This window comes from Rosa chinensis, chromosome 2 (assembly GCF_002994745.2).
Source record: "Rosa chinensis cultivar Old Blush chromosome 2, RchiOBHm-V2, whole genome shotgun sequence".
NCBI classification, from domain to species: domain Eukaryota; kingdom Viridiplantae; phylum Streptophyta; class Magnoliopsida; order Rosales; family Rosaceae; genus Rosa; species Rosa chinensis.
Window position 1 is genome coordinate 29,942,012 of NC_037089.1, and position 15,207 is coordinate 29,957,218.

At 38.5% G+C, this 15,207-nt stretch overlaps 1 protein-coding gene and 1 non-coding gene across 2 annotated transcripts; one reads left to right on the forward strand and one right to left on the reverse strand.

The window, feature by feature from the left end:
- Nucleotides 1-1,100: 1,100 nt before the first annotated feature.
- Nucleotides 1,101-10,744, forward strand: LOC112184088. The gene is given in 3 exon segments (XM_040513716.1): nt 1,101-1,649; nt 2,271-6,493; nt 6,496-10,744. Coding segments are annotated over 2 exon segments (5,412 nt in total). The 5' UTR covers nt 1,101-1,649; nt 2,271-2,499; the 3' UTR covers nt 7,914-10,744.
- Nucleotides 3,054-3,161, reverse strand: LOC112191156. The gene has a single exon (XR_002932872.1). It is a non-coding gene; the product is annotated as a small nucleolar RNA R71 (small nucleolar RNA).
- Nucleotides 10,745-15,207: the final 4,463 nt, after the last annotated feature.

A 15,207-nucleotide genomic window follows, 5' to 3' on the forward strand; every position in this document is an offset into this window, starting at 1 on the left:
TTAGAACAAAAGGAAAACTAATAATTTTAGTATCTAGCTTCTCCTTTATAAAGTGACGATCAACCTCCACATGCTTAGTACGATCATGCTGTACTAGATTCTGTGATATGTCAATGGCTGCCTTGTTGTCACAATATAACTGCATGGTACTCTTGGGTTTGAAACCCAAATCACGTAACAAATTTCTCAGCCACAGCAATTCACAAACTCCGTGAGCCATACCCCTATACTCAGCCTCAGCACTAGATCGTGCCACAACTTTCTGTTTCTTACTCTTCCATGTAACCAAATTACCTCCCACAAAGGTAAAGTAACCCGATGTTGACCTCCTATCTGTAATGTTTTCAGCCCAATCTGCATCTGTGAAGCCACAAACCTCAAGAATGTTGTTGTGTTTAGAAAACAGTACTCCCCTTCCTGGAGCTGACTTTAAGTACTTCAAAATTCGCATAACAGCATCCATGTGACTCTCACTCGGGTTATGCATGAACTGACTCACCACACTCACTGCATATGCAACATCTGGTCTAGTATGAGCCAAATAAATCAAGCGCCCAACCAACCTCTGATAGCGAGCTTGATCAGTAGGTACCTGATCTGGATACGCAGCTAAACAATGGTTCTACTCAATAGGAGTATCAACAGGTCTGCAATCCAACAAACCCTCTGTCAGCAAGTCAAGAACGTACTTCCTCTGACACAGATAGATTCCTTCTCTCCCCCTGGCTACCTCAATTCCTAAGAAGTACTTAAGTTCACCCAAGTCCTTCATCTCAAACTCAGAGGCTAGCTGTCTCTGCAATCTATCTATCTCAATAGTATCATTGCCAGTGATTACCATATCATCCAGATAAATAATTAGAGTTGTTACCTTCCCTTGTTGATGCTTAAGGAACAAGGTATGGTCTGAGTTGCTCTCTCTGTATCCAACCTTCCACATGAACTGTGAAAATCTTCCAAACCAAGCACGAGGTGACTGTTTAAGACCATACAGAGATTTTCTCAATCTGTATACAAAATCACCAAGAGAAGCAACTACATACCCAGGTGGAAGGCTCATGTACACTTCCTCGACTAACTCTCCATGAAGAAATGTGATAAGTGGTTAAAAATGCAGTCATATCTTCATAATTGCTTGGCTATTGAGTCTTTTGTTGGCCTAAATTATTCTAATTATATCATTTTTCTGATTTGCTAGGTCTGATACTTGGATGAAGGAATTGGACAATTAAAGGCCCATTGCTGCACTTGGACTTGGAGGTGGATACGTTGACTTGTGTGGTCAATTACTAATATGTATAATTAATTTTTGGAGAAGAGATAAGCCTCTCACGTGACCAGCTTCCTATCCTCTTCTCTACTCATTTGAAGACACTCCTTTGCTTTGCAAAACGCAGCTCAAGCTTTTCTGACATTCAGATTCAATTGCCTTCTAATTAAGGGGATTGAAGGGGTACCTAGCAATTAAGAAGAGCCCAGTTTTTACAAGCTCCTTGAAGTCAGTAGAAAGAAGAGTTCAATTACAATTGAATGTCTTCATGAATTGGGGGATTTTGGCCTACATGAAATCAGGAAGTTCAATCAAAAGAAGACGTCTTCAGGCATTAGATGTCAACGAATGGCTGGGCAATGAACAACATAAAAGAAAGGTTCGGGCAGATTGGTTTTCTCTTCCTTTCCTTCAACCTCAGTTCATCTTCTGCGTTGTACTCTTCCAAACTTATGGATCTTTTTGCTTTCATTTTTCTTATGGAGAACTAATTTCCTAGCTAAGGCTAGGGGAGAAACTTTGGATTTCCTATGTAGTTTTTATTAATTCGATTCAACAAGAACTTCAATGCAAATTCAGTTTTTGGATGTTCAAGTTTAATTTATGCATTTACTTTTTGATTGATTGATGGGTATTTGATAATCTATTTCATAGGATCAGCCATGTTTTTCCTATTGTGTAGTAAAAATATCCATGCTTTTGAGACTAAGTAGAGTTGCAGATTGATAAACAGTTTCGTTGGAATTGTTTCTTGATAGGTTGTCGCCATAGGTACAGTTTATACTTGAACTATTCCTACAGAAATTGATTGGGCCTTGTGTATTTGAACTACCTTAAATTAAATTCATCCTTAGTGTCAGTTTTCTTGAATAAGTTTCAAGGGAGAGAGTCGTATTAATATGATTGCGTAGGTGATTTAAGGTGGAACCCCGAAACCTTAGTGTATGTCCTTATTGAATTTTCTCCTCAACTAAACTCATTCAAATTGTCTTCTTTTCAGTTTATTTATCATTCTGTGTTTTTCTCACTGCTCTCGGCGGAAACGACACTCGTACTTCTGAGTCTATACTACTACACGATTCCTGCACTTGGGATTAGCAAGCAATTTTTGGCGCCGGTCGCCGGGGAGCGTTTGACGAAGCACACAGAATATTTCGACATTTGGTACATTCGTTCCATTTTCTTTTTAATTTTGTTAGTGTTAGTTAGTTTAGTTTGTTTTCATTCTTATGCGTTATAGAGATCAGTTAGGTAGATTTTCTAAAAAGCCTGAGTGTGAAACTTTGTTTGGCAATTTGTTTGAGTCTTCGAGTTCGTCTGCATCATCTGTAAACATGGTAGACGACGACAATAATAATGTAAACAATGACCAAAACAATGTTTTGAATAATGTGCTCAACAATAATCTTCTTCCCCCACCTCCTCCACCTAGGACTTTGCAGACTTACTTGCATCCTGCACGTAATGCTCAGCCTTCTTGCATCATGTTACCACCTAACATGCCCAACATTGATTTTAGACCTGGCATTGTTCAACTCCTTCCTGCATTTCATGGTTTGGAAAATGAAAATCCATATGTGCATGTTAGGGCATTCGAGGAAGCAGTTACTGCATTTTATGATCAAGTTGCAGCCATTGATTTTGTCAAACTAAAATTCTTTCCATTTTCTTTGCGGGACAAGGCAAAAGCTTGGCTGTATTCTTTGGGGGCTAGATCTATAGGTTCTTGGGCTGAAATGACTGAAGCATTTTTCAATGAGTATTTTCCTAATCATAAGACAATGGCTTTAAAGAGAAAGATCGCTAATTTTGCTCAAAATGAAAATGAGTCATTGTATCAAACTTGGAAAAGATTTAAGGAACTCTTGAGCTTATGCCCACATCATGGTTTTGAAACTTGGCGGTTGGCCAGTTGCTTTTATGAGGGACTTCTCCCTCGTGACCGTCAGTTTATTGAGTCTATGTGCAATGGAAATTTCCTGAAAAAAGATCCTGATGAAGACATAGAATTTTTAGATGAGATTGCTAAGAAGGCTCACCAATGGAGTGACTCTTCTATTTTTGAGAGCACAGATCGCTCTAAGCCCTCCACACCTTCTGTGAGTAAGGGAATTTTTCAATTAAAAGAAGAAGACCACTGGAAGATGAAGTATGAGACCTTACTTGCTGGTTTGAATAAATCTCACGCGCCTCAAACGGTTAATTGTAATCAAGTTTGTGATTATTGTTATGAGATTGGTCATTTTGGTCAAAATTGTCCTTCTTTGCAGGTGATGAATGAGCCACAAGTCGCTGCATTAGGAAATTTTCAGCGACAATATTCGCCTTATTCGGAGACTTACAACCCAGCTACAAAGAATCATCCCAACTTTCGTTGGAGGAATGAGTCTCACCCCCAGGTAAGTGTCCCTAACCCTCAATTTTCAGCACCTAATACATTTAATTCTAAGCCATCTCTGGGAGACACTCTTCAGACATTCATGCAAGAGCAGCAAAAACAAAGTCAAAGGTATGATGCAATGTTCACTAAATATGATTCTATGTTTGGTCAGTTAGTTGAAGAGAATAAGGAAATTAAGAATCAGATTTCTAAATTAACCAATTCTCTTGCTTTTAATGAAAAAGGGAGGTTTCCTTCTAATACTGAGCCAAATCCCAAACGTGTCAATTTAGTTGAAATAGTTGAGCATGCTGATTCTATTACTCTTAGGAATGGAAGAACAATTGAAAATGCTGCGCCTATGAAAGAGGTAGAGGAACCCAAGAGTAAAAATGAATTTGATGAGTCTAAAGAGAATGAAATTGTTGAAAATCATTCTATGCCTGCACCGTTTCCCAAAGCTTTACTTCCTCTAAAGAAAGTGAATCAAAATTCTGAAATTTTTGATCTTTTTAGGCAAGTAAAAATAAACATTCCCTTGTTAGATGCAATTAAGCAAGTGCCTTCCTATGCAAAATTTTTGAAAGACTTGTGCACTGTGAAAAGGAAGCATAATGTGAAGAAAACTGCATTTTTAGCTGCTCATGTTAGTTCAGTACTTCAAAGTAAAATTCCTCCAAAATACAAAGATCCCGGTAGTCCTACTCTTTCTTGTGTCATTGGAGAACATTTTATTGATCGTGCTTTACTTGATTTGGGTGCTAGTGTAAACTTACTTCCTTATTCAGTGTACCTGCAGCTAGGTCTTGGTGAGCTTAAGCCTACAAAGCTTAAATTGCAGCTGGCTGATCGTTCTGTAAAAATTCCAAGGGGAATGATTGAGGATGTGTTGGTCCAAGTGGACAAATTTTATTATCCTGTTGATTTCTTTGTTTTGGATACGGAACCTGTTTTACACTCTGAGAATCAGATTCCTGTTATTTTAGGACGTCCATTCTTAGCTACATGTGATGCTAACATTAGTTGCAGGAGTGGAGTGATGAAATTGAGTTTTGGGAATATGACAATGGAAGTTAATATTTTTAATGTGTTTAGGCAGCCATATGGAGATGAGGAATGTGAATTTGTTGATTTTATTGGAACTCTAATGCATGAACAATTTGTGAAGAGCAGCGTTGTAGATGTGTTAGAAAATTTCCTCATGAACTCACATGATTCTAATGCTGCTGAAATTGCTGAAATTGCTGAAATAAGTTCATATTTTGATTCTTTTCAGGTCCAAGGAGTGAATGGATGGACACCTAAATTTGAGAAGCTTCCACCGCGAGTTGAGAGCAAACCATCAAGTGTACAGGTGCCAAAACTGGAGCTGAAACCTTTGCCAACAGGCTTAAAACATGCATTCTTGGGTCCAAACGACACTTTTCCTGTGGTAATATCCTCTTTACTTACTATTGAACAAGAAGGTATGTTGTTAAATGTCTTGAAGGCCCATAAAGCTGCTATGGGTTGGTCTATTGCTGATATTAAGGGAATTAGCCCTCTTGTTTGCACACATAAGATTTTTTTAGAAGAGGATGCTAAACCATCTAGGGAGCCACAACGTAGACTAAACCCAAACATGAAAGAAGTTGTTAAAACTGAGGTCTTGAAATTGTGGGATGCGGGTATTATTTATCCAATTTCTGACAGTAAATGGGTTAGTCCTACACAGGTTGTACCTAAGAAATCTGGAATAACAGTGATCAAGAATGATAAAAATGAATTGGTTCCTACTAGGGTTGTTTCTAGTTGGCGCATGTGCATAGACTATAGGAAACTTAATTCCGCAACTAGGAAAGATCATTTTCCCTTACCTTTCATTGATCAAATTTTAGAAAGGGTTGCAGGCCATGAGTTTTATTGTTTTCTAGATGGTTACTCAGGTTATTATCAAATTGAAATTGCCATTGAAGATCAAGAAAAAACTACTTTTACATGTCCATTTGGTACGTTTGCTTTTCGTAGAATGCCATTTGGTTTGTGTAATGCCCCTGCCACATTTCAAAGATGCATGATTAGTATTTTCAGCGATATGGTAGAGCAATTTCTTGAAGTTTTCATGGATGACATATCTGTTTTTGGTGATTCATTTGATGAATGTTTGTCTAATCTAGAACGAGTGTTGATAAGATGTGAAGAGAAAAATCTTGTTCTGAACTGGGAAAAGTGTAATTTCATGGTCCCTTCCGGAATTGTTCTTGGTCACATTGTTTCTTCTAAAGGAATTGAAGTAGACAAGTCTAAGATTGAACTGATTGCTAAATTACCTGTTCCAAAGAGCATAAAAGATGTTAGATCCTTTTTAGGACATGCTGGTTTTTATAGGAGATTTATAAAGGATTTCAGTGCCATATCTAGACCTTTGTGTAATCTCTTGTCTAAAGACACTCCATTTGTTTGGACTGATGCTTGTCAGGTTGCTTTTGAAAGATTAATTGCATTGCTCACTTCTGCTCCTATTATGCAATCACCTGATTGGAATTTGCCTTTTGAAATTATGTGTGATGCTAGTGACTTTGCAATAGGGGCTGTTTTGGGGCAAAGAAAAGATAAGAAACCATATGTCATTTACTATGCAAGTAGAACTTTGAATAGTGCTCAAATGAATTACTCGACAACTGAAAAAGAGCTCCTTGCAGTAGTATTTGCATTAGATAAATTTCGTGCTTACCTTGTTGGATCGCCTATTGTTGTTTTTACTGACCACGCAGCTCTAAAATACCTTCTCACCAAGAAGGATGCTAAGGCTCGACTTATTAGGTGGATCCTCCTACTCCAAGAGTTTGATATCACTATCAAAGACAAAAGGGAGTAGAGAATGTGGTGGCAGACCATTTATCCAGATTGGTTTTTGATGAAAATCCTGACTTGCAGCCTATTAATGATTCTTTTCCTGATGAGCAACTTTTTGTTGTTTCGGAATTACCTTGGTTTGCTAACATTGTTAATTATCTTGTCACAGGTAAAATCCCTCCAGATTGGAATGCACAAGATAGGAAAAAGTTCCTGGTGGAGGTACGCAGTTTCTTTTGGGATGACCCTTATTTATTTAAATATTGTGCAGACCAAATTTATAGGAGATGTGTACCTGAGAATGAAATGCATGATGTGATTTCCTTTTGCCATAATGAAGCATGTGGTGGCCACTTTTCTGTTAAAAAAACAGCTGCTAAAATTTTGCAATGTGGATTTTATTGGCCAACTCTGTTTAAGGACACCAATGCATATTGTCGAACATGTGAGCGTTGTCAAAAGTTAGGAGCCATAACTCGTAGAAATATGATGCCTTTGAATCCCATTTTAGTCATTGAAATATTTGATTGTTGGGGCATTGATTTTATGGGTCCGTTTCCCTCATCTTTTGGATATATGTATATCTTGGTAGGCATTGATTATGTATCTAAATGGATTGAGGCTGTTCCTTGTAGGAAAAATGACCATAAAACTGTTTTGAAATTTTTGAAAGAAAATATTTTCTCTCGACATGGAACACCTAGGGCTATTATTAGTGATGGGGGTAAGCATTTTTGCAATAAGCCTCTCGAGGCCTTGATGAAGAAATATGGAGTTACTCATAAAGTGGCCACCCCTTATCACCCACAAACAAGTGGCCAGGTTGAACTTGCCAATAGGGAAATAAAACAGATTTTGGAAAAAACAGTGAACCCAAACCGCAAGGATTGGTCTTTACGACTAATTGATGCACTTTGGGCTTACCGTACAGCTTATAAAACCCCAATTGGTATGTCCCCCTATAGATTAATCTATGGAAAAGCTTGTCACTTACCTGTAGAATTGGAACACAGAGCCTATTGGGCGATCAAGACATTTAATTTTGGTCTAAATGATGCCAGTTCTCTTAGGAAACTTCAGTTGAATGAATTGGAAGAAATTCGGAATGAAGCATATGAAAATTCTAGGATTTACAAGGAACGAATGAAAGTTTTCCATGATAAGAAAATTTTGAGAAAAACCTTTGAACCTAGTCAAAAAGTTCTTTTGTATAATTCTAGATTGCATTTGTTTCCTGGTAAGCTTCGCTCTAGATGGACAGGTCCATTCGTGGTTAAACGAGTTTTTCCATTTGGTGCTATTGAAATTGAGGACCCAAAGAATGGTAATGTGTTTAAAGTCAATGGGCAGCGTTTGAAACCATTTTTGGAGAATATTGTTCTAGAGGATGAAACCATCTCTCTAGAGAATCCTATTTATGCAGATTGACTTGTTGGACTCTCAGTCCGTCTGTTGTAAAGTGTAGCATTGTTTTCAGTTTTGTTTATTTTTCTTTTCTTGTCCGGTCACTAACAAGTTGCAGAGTCTTGCTTGGGAACATCTCTTCTTTCAGGTGCACTCTTTCCTACTCACTCTTTACTTTTATTAACTTGTCTGTTATCTCTTGCTATTGATTATCACATTGAGGACAATGTTTATTTGAAGTTGGGGGGAGCAGCAACTTGTCAGTTGTGTCTTGGTTTATTTTGATTACTATTTATTTCAATTTTGGTACTGTTCACCGTCGTCACTGTTCACATAGTGTCCAAAAAAAAAAAAAAAAAAAAAAATTGTGTCATAATTCCTTTGAGGTTGCTTGCTTCCCAATACGATGATGAGACATTAGTGATACTTCCTGTATGGCATGGAGAAATACTTGAGATTTTGGTGGTTAATTTGAGATATGAGCGTTAGCTTTGCATGTTGTCCTTTTGCGAGATAATCTTCATGACATTTGGGGTTGTTTCAGCCACGTTAGTATTGTTCAAGGTTTTGGAATTTACATGGACTGGAAAGTCATAAAAATAAGTGGAGACTTATAACCTAAAGTGAGATTTGAGCTATTCTTTTATTGTTGAGGGTTATATATGAAATCTTATTTTATTTCTGTGCTAAATACATTTTCAATGATCTCATTATTCTTCTATTTTGATCAATCACCGAGAATTCATTGCCTTGGATTATTGCACTAGAACTTCCTTTAATGTCTCTCGAAGCGTAAAAGTTGACCACATGATGACTGGGAAGGGATTAAGGCACTTAGGATTACCTCCATTGCCATATATGCCTGTGTCCTATACAATCATCCCCTAGATAACCATTTTGAGCCTTAAAATAAGCCTTTTTCATTCTTAACCATACTCCCCTACCATGCTCCAATATTGGAGTTAAGCCTCATATATATACCCATCCCCATATTTTCTGAGAAATTATTAGAGATGGTTTGTATTCACAGAAATGTTCTCCTTTGATTATTGCTGTACTATTGTTGGAGAAATGGTTAGGAGAGTTAAAAAAAATGAATGAAGGGAGTGAAAAAAAAAAAAAAAGAGGTGCAGCAGAAAAAAAAGAAAAAAAAAGCTGCTAGTATAAAATATATATATATTCGAAACAGAAAGAGAAGATGAGTAAGCACGGTTCGTTGCAGATTATTTAGATGCAGACTCATAGAAAGCAAGATTGTCTAGTGTATAATTTGAAGGCCTCTAATAGTTTCTCAGGAATTCTTTGAATATCCTATCCGTTCTTTGTTTAGCCATGTCCCTAGCCCCATTACAACCCTATATAAGACCTCTATGATCTTGGGCGTTGTGTGGTACAATTGTGGAGAATAGATAGAGAGGGAACTATGGGGTGTAGTCCGATATTCTCAATGGTGATTGGTATCTTTTCATGAGATCTATTTTATTTTACCAGAAAAAGCTATTTTTCATGACTATATGTGAGACTCTTTGCATCCATGTACATCAATTCTTCTCACATATGCATTGAGAGAAACACCTAACCAACTTCTGAGCGATTTTATTCTGAGTGATATATCCTATGTGAGAGTTGAAGTTGAGGCTTGCTTATGATGATTTGGTTTGTGTCGAAATTGAGATCTGGAATGGTACTAATTGTGGCTGGGCAATTTTGGGTGTTTATGAGTTGAGTCTGGCACTTGGACAACGTGTGGAGCTCTTGCTCAGTCTTCTTTTAGTTCTCTGAAATTATAATATTGGATGATTCGATTCGGTGTTGACATATTTTTGTTTGGTATCTCTGAGTTTAATGATGGGAAGTAGTAATCTCTTGGAATTGATGTTTGTGGGTATCATCCCTGGAAAACCCTCACGAGACTATAACTCGTCTGCTAAGGAATTCTTAGTGGAGTTAAAGGCTTGTTGCATATGCTAAATGCAATCGTGATCCCTACGAAAGTGGCTTAGATAGTTTGGTTTTTAGTATTCTTTGAGTTGGAGAGTCGTCTTGAGTCGCTGTCAATTGCTAGAGACTAGCAATAAGCTAGTTGGGGGGTGTGATAAGTGGTTAAAAATGCAGTCATATCTTCATAATTGCTTGGCTATTGAGTCTTTTGTTGGCCTAAATTATTCTAATTATATCATTTTTCTGATTTGCTAGGTCTGATACTTGGATGAAGGAATTGGACAATTAAAGGCCCATTGCTGCACTTGGACTTGGAGGTGGATACGTTGACTTGTGTGGTCAATTACTAATATGTATAATTAATTTTTGGAGAAGAGATAAGCCTCTCACGTGACCAGCTTCCTATCCTCTTCTCTACTCATTTGAAGACACTCCTTTGCTTTGCAAAACGCAGCTCAAGCTTTTCTGACATTCAGATTCAATTGCCTTCTAATTAAGGGGATTGAAGGGGTACCTAGCAATTAAGAAGAGCCCAGTTTTTACAAGCTCCTTGAAGTCAGTAGAAAGAAGAGTTCAATTACAATTGAATGTCTTCATGAATTGGGGGATTTTGGCCTACATGAAATCAGGAAGTTCAATCAAAAGAAGACGTCTTCAGGCATTAGATGTCAACGAATGGCTGGGCAATGAACAACATAAAAGAAAGGTTCGGGCAGATTGGTTTTCTCTTCCTTTCCTTCAACCTCAGTTCATCTTCTGCGTTGTACTCTTCCAAACTTATGGATCTTTTTGCTTTCATTTTTCTTATGGAGAACTAATTTCCTAGCTAAGGCTAGGGGAGAAACTTTGGATTTCCTATGTAGTTTTTATTAATTCGATTCAACAAGAACTTCAATGCAAATTCAGTTTTTGGATGTTCAAGTTTAATTTATGCATTTACTTTTTGATTGATTGATGGGTATTTGATAATCTAATGCATTCTTGACATCAAACTGTCGGAGTGGCCAGTTTAAACTAGCAGCGAATGAGAGCAGAACTCGAATAGTCTTCATCTTGGCGACATGAGCAAACGTTTCATAGTAGTCTATACCATACATCTGAGTAAACCCTTTTGCTACAAGGCGTGCTTTGTACCGATTCACTGATCCATCTACATTATGCTTCACGGTAAACACCTAACGACAACCTACAGCCTTCTTGCCTTGTGGTGGAGGCACAAGTTGCCAAGTATTGCTCTTCTGCAATGCCTCCATCTCTTTCTCCATCGTCTTCCTCCACTTTGGATCCCCCAATGCATCCTGCACTTTGTTAGGTACTGATACAGCAAATATTTGATTCACAAAAGATTCATATGACTTAGACAACCTCCTAGTGGACATAATTGGCTACTGGGTATTTTGATTTGGCAGTAAGAGTAGGTTCATATCTTTTGGTTGATTGACCCCGAGTGGTCCTATTTGGTAACACATATTGCCCAACATTAGACTCATTACTACTAGTACTAGTGGGTGGACATACCTCAAATGAGTGATCTTCAGTACCAGGAAGCTGTGGGTCAGGGGTAGAAGCAATGGCAGGAGGGACAGTTGTGTCTTCAACATCATTTTCGGCCATAGAAACTGGTGCTTGGATGTTTGGAGCTTCTGCTTCTAGAGGCGGCGAGCTAATGGTCTCAACTGGATCCATCAAAATACCACTTGCTTCTTCTCCTCCTTCTAATTCCTCCCCCTCTCCATGATACAGCTCTTCAAAAAATGAATTCTCCCCCTGAAGAGCTGTATCTGAAGAGGAAAAATAACTCATGTCCTCAAAGAAAGTAACATCCATAGTGACATAGTACTTCCTGGTAGGTGGATGAAAGCACTTGTACCCTTTTGGATACCCTCCGTAGCCAACAAACACACACTTAAGTGCCCGGGCATCCAATTTAGACCTCTGGTTTTTAGGAACATGGACAAAAGCAACACAACCAAAGACACGAGCTGAAAGATTATGAAATGAAGGTAAGGAGACATGAGATGCAAGAACCTCAAATGAAATTTTTCCCTGAAGGGCCCTAGAGGGAAGATGATTGATAAGATGGGAGGAAGCATATACAGCATCGCCCCAAAGATACTTAGGCATATGGGCACTAAAGAGAAGGGCACGAGCCATATCAAGTAAATGACAGTTTTTCCTTTCAGACACTCCATTTTGTTCAGGTGTTTGTGGACATGTGGTTTGGTGAACAATCCCATGGGTGTTAAAAAACTCTTGGAAAACATGATTAACATATCCCCCCCCCCCCCCCCCATTGTCAGAACGAAGGACTTTAATGGTGCTATGGTACCGTGTTTGAACAAGAGTACGAAAAGTTTGGAAAGCTAGAAAGACTTCATCTTTGGTTTTAAGAAGACAAGACAAACTCATACAATCATCAATAAACAACACAAAATATCTCATACCTGATACAGTGGGCTCTCTAGAAGGTCCCCAAACATCAGAATGAATCAACTCAAAAGGAATAACACTTTTATGAGACACTCTAGGAGAATAAGTAGCACGATGACTCTTGGCCAAAACACATGTTTCACAACGTAAAGAAGACTCATTCACACCAATAAACAGAGTAGTCATGGTTGTTTTCATAAGACTAAAAGAAGGATGCCCTAAACGGCGATGCCACAACCAAATTTCACTTATCTTATCAGAATTCGAAGTCAAAGCGACTCGGGACTGTGCTCCTGGTTTCTCTCCTGCGTATGTCTGATCCAGATGGAACAACCTGCCCCTCAGATACCCCCGACCGAATATCTCCCTGCTGAAAAGATCCTGAAAAATCACATACATAGGATAAAAGGTTACGGAGCATTTAGACTCAGTATTCAACTGTGGAACATATATCAAGTGATGAGACAAGTCAGGTACATATAACATTATGAAGCTCTAAAGTGGGAGTAATACGCACTGACCCTAACCCTAACACAAGAAAAGTCTCACCATCGGCATTGGTGACATAGGACACTGGTGGGGAAGACAAGTCAGTAAAATACGATTTATCATAAGTCATATGATCGGAGGCACCAGAATCAATAATCCATATATCAGAACCAACAAAGTTAGAAACCTTTAAAGCCATACCAATCTTACCACAACCAGCTATAGAGGTCATAGGAGCAGCCCTACCTGCAGTATGATGATCATGTCCTGCTACGCCATAGAAGTCGGGTTCTTGAATTAACTGAACTGCAGCTGCCTTTGCCTTAGGACGATAACATTTCTTTTTGGGGTACCCATTCAGCTTCCAACAAGTCTCCCGAACATGTCCAAGGTCATTGCAATAAGAGCATTGAGGACGAGGGCGGTTGGGGAAGCCTTGTGGGACAGAAACCTCAACCTTCTGGACCTCATGGATCTTGGAACTCTGACCTTCACTGTCATCACCACCCATTGCCATAGTACAATAGCAAACAACACACAAATCCCAAAGTATGTAATGGAAATAAGAAGAACAGAAGGCTCCAAAAATAATAACAGATATTTTTTTTTTTTTTGGAGTTGTTGCACGGGTTGAGTTGAAACTGAGTACTCACTGGGTTCTAGAGGAAAGAAAATACCCAATCAGATCTGGTCTGAGTTCTCCCTGATGTTGAATAGGAGAAACTGATGGCCAGAACTGAGCGAACTGAAGTAGAAGCTCAACGGAGGGATTGAGCGATGGCCGGCGAAGCAGAGAGAGGGCTGACGGGTCTGGGCGACAGAGGGCATGTGACACCTTGGGAACGTGATGTACAGGAAACTGACGGGTCTGAGCTTGATCGGTCAAAGCTGTTCTGAGCAAGAGATGAAGATGATCGACAGTTCTAAATCTGATCGGTTCTGATGCCGGTTCTAATGTGAACCCAAACTGCTGATGATGTCACCGGACAGAATAAACGGCCGGACGGCGCGGTGGAGGAAACTGATCTGGAGAAGACGAAGCCAACCTGGCGTTGACTTTTTCATGCTAGTACCCAAGCAGAACGTTGGGTCTGAACGAGGAAGACGAAGCCGACCTGGACAGGTGGTGAAGGCGGCTGGTCTGATGACGTCAAAGTCCAAGAAGAAGACGATCTAGTCATTCTTGGACGGATGTCAACGCAAGAGGAATAACGACGGGAGAGTAACGCCGTGAAGGAAACAATAACCCTAATAATGGAGTTTTTGAATTAATTCCTCGAACTAGGAAAATTAAAAGTAGAAAATAAGAGACAAAGTCCTCTCAGATCTTTTCTCTTATACCAAGTCAAATAAGATGAGATATAGAGAATGAATTTTCTGATATATAATTACACCCATTCTGTGGTGTATATAAACAGATTACAATCATACTACAACATACTACAACTATTGTGTACTACTATACTACACAACATATACAAGGTAAGTAGTTATAACAATATATACCCTTGTTAGTCTATTCCTAATAGGGAACTATGACTCACACTAACATGAAGATAAAGGTTTTCCAGTTGGACAGATAATGATAATAATATTGCTTCGTAATGAACAATGAAGAATTGTATATGGACTTCAATCTTATTGTGGAGAAGAAACTGGGGTAAACTGCATTAATGAAAACTCAAAACAATTTTAGAGAGAGGAAACTATGTCTCTCATTTTATCATTTTGATCAAGAATCAAGTGTTTTTCATTCACATATGCTATTATTGTAAATTGTTAGCAACGTCAAATCCCATGGCAAAGCGCGGGTACCATTGCTAGTTGGTACTATAAAGACAAGATTGCAGGCAGGTTAACTATGCAAATAAATTAAACTTAACTTATGCATTTGGTTAGACACAGTTATCTCTTAGTCCTCTGTCTCTTCAATCTCTCTCTCTCTCTGTTTTTTTTTTTTTTTTTTTTAATAGAGAAAGCTACAATGGCTCAGAAATCAGTAAACTAGATTATTGAGGTTTCTTCCCTAGGTCTATTTTTTTATTTTTTTAGTCATGAAGTGGTTTTATTTTTTTCTCCTTAGGAACATGATCTGAAGTACTGGTTTATCATCTACGTTAATTGCAACATTATGTTTTCTTGTCTTCAATGGAAATCCCTTATGTGGTTGTTTGACTGAAAATTTACCAATGTAAACTTTTTTGAATCAATGTTGTTTTTCAAACTTTATGTAGACTGCGGGGGCTTGTGGAGGCATTGCTGCTTCACTGATTCGTGTTCCAACAGAGGTAGAGTAGCTTGCAGTACTCACTCCATGGCTAAATTTGCTTGACCTGACCTTCTTTCTCTTTAATACTTTTTAGGTTGTAAAGCAAAGGATGCAAACGGGGCAAATAACATCTGCCTCTGCTGCTGTTCGCCTTATTGCTGCTAAGGAGGGCTTGAAAGGACTCTATGC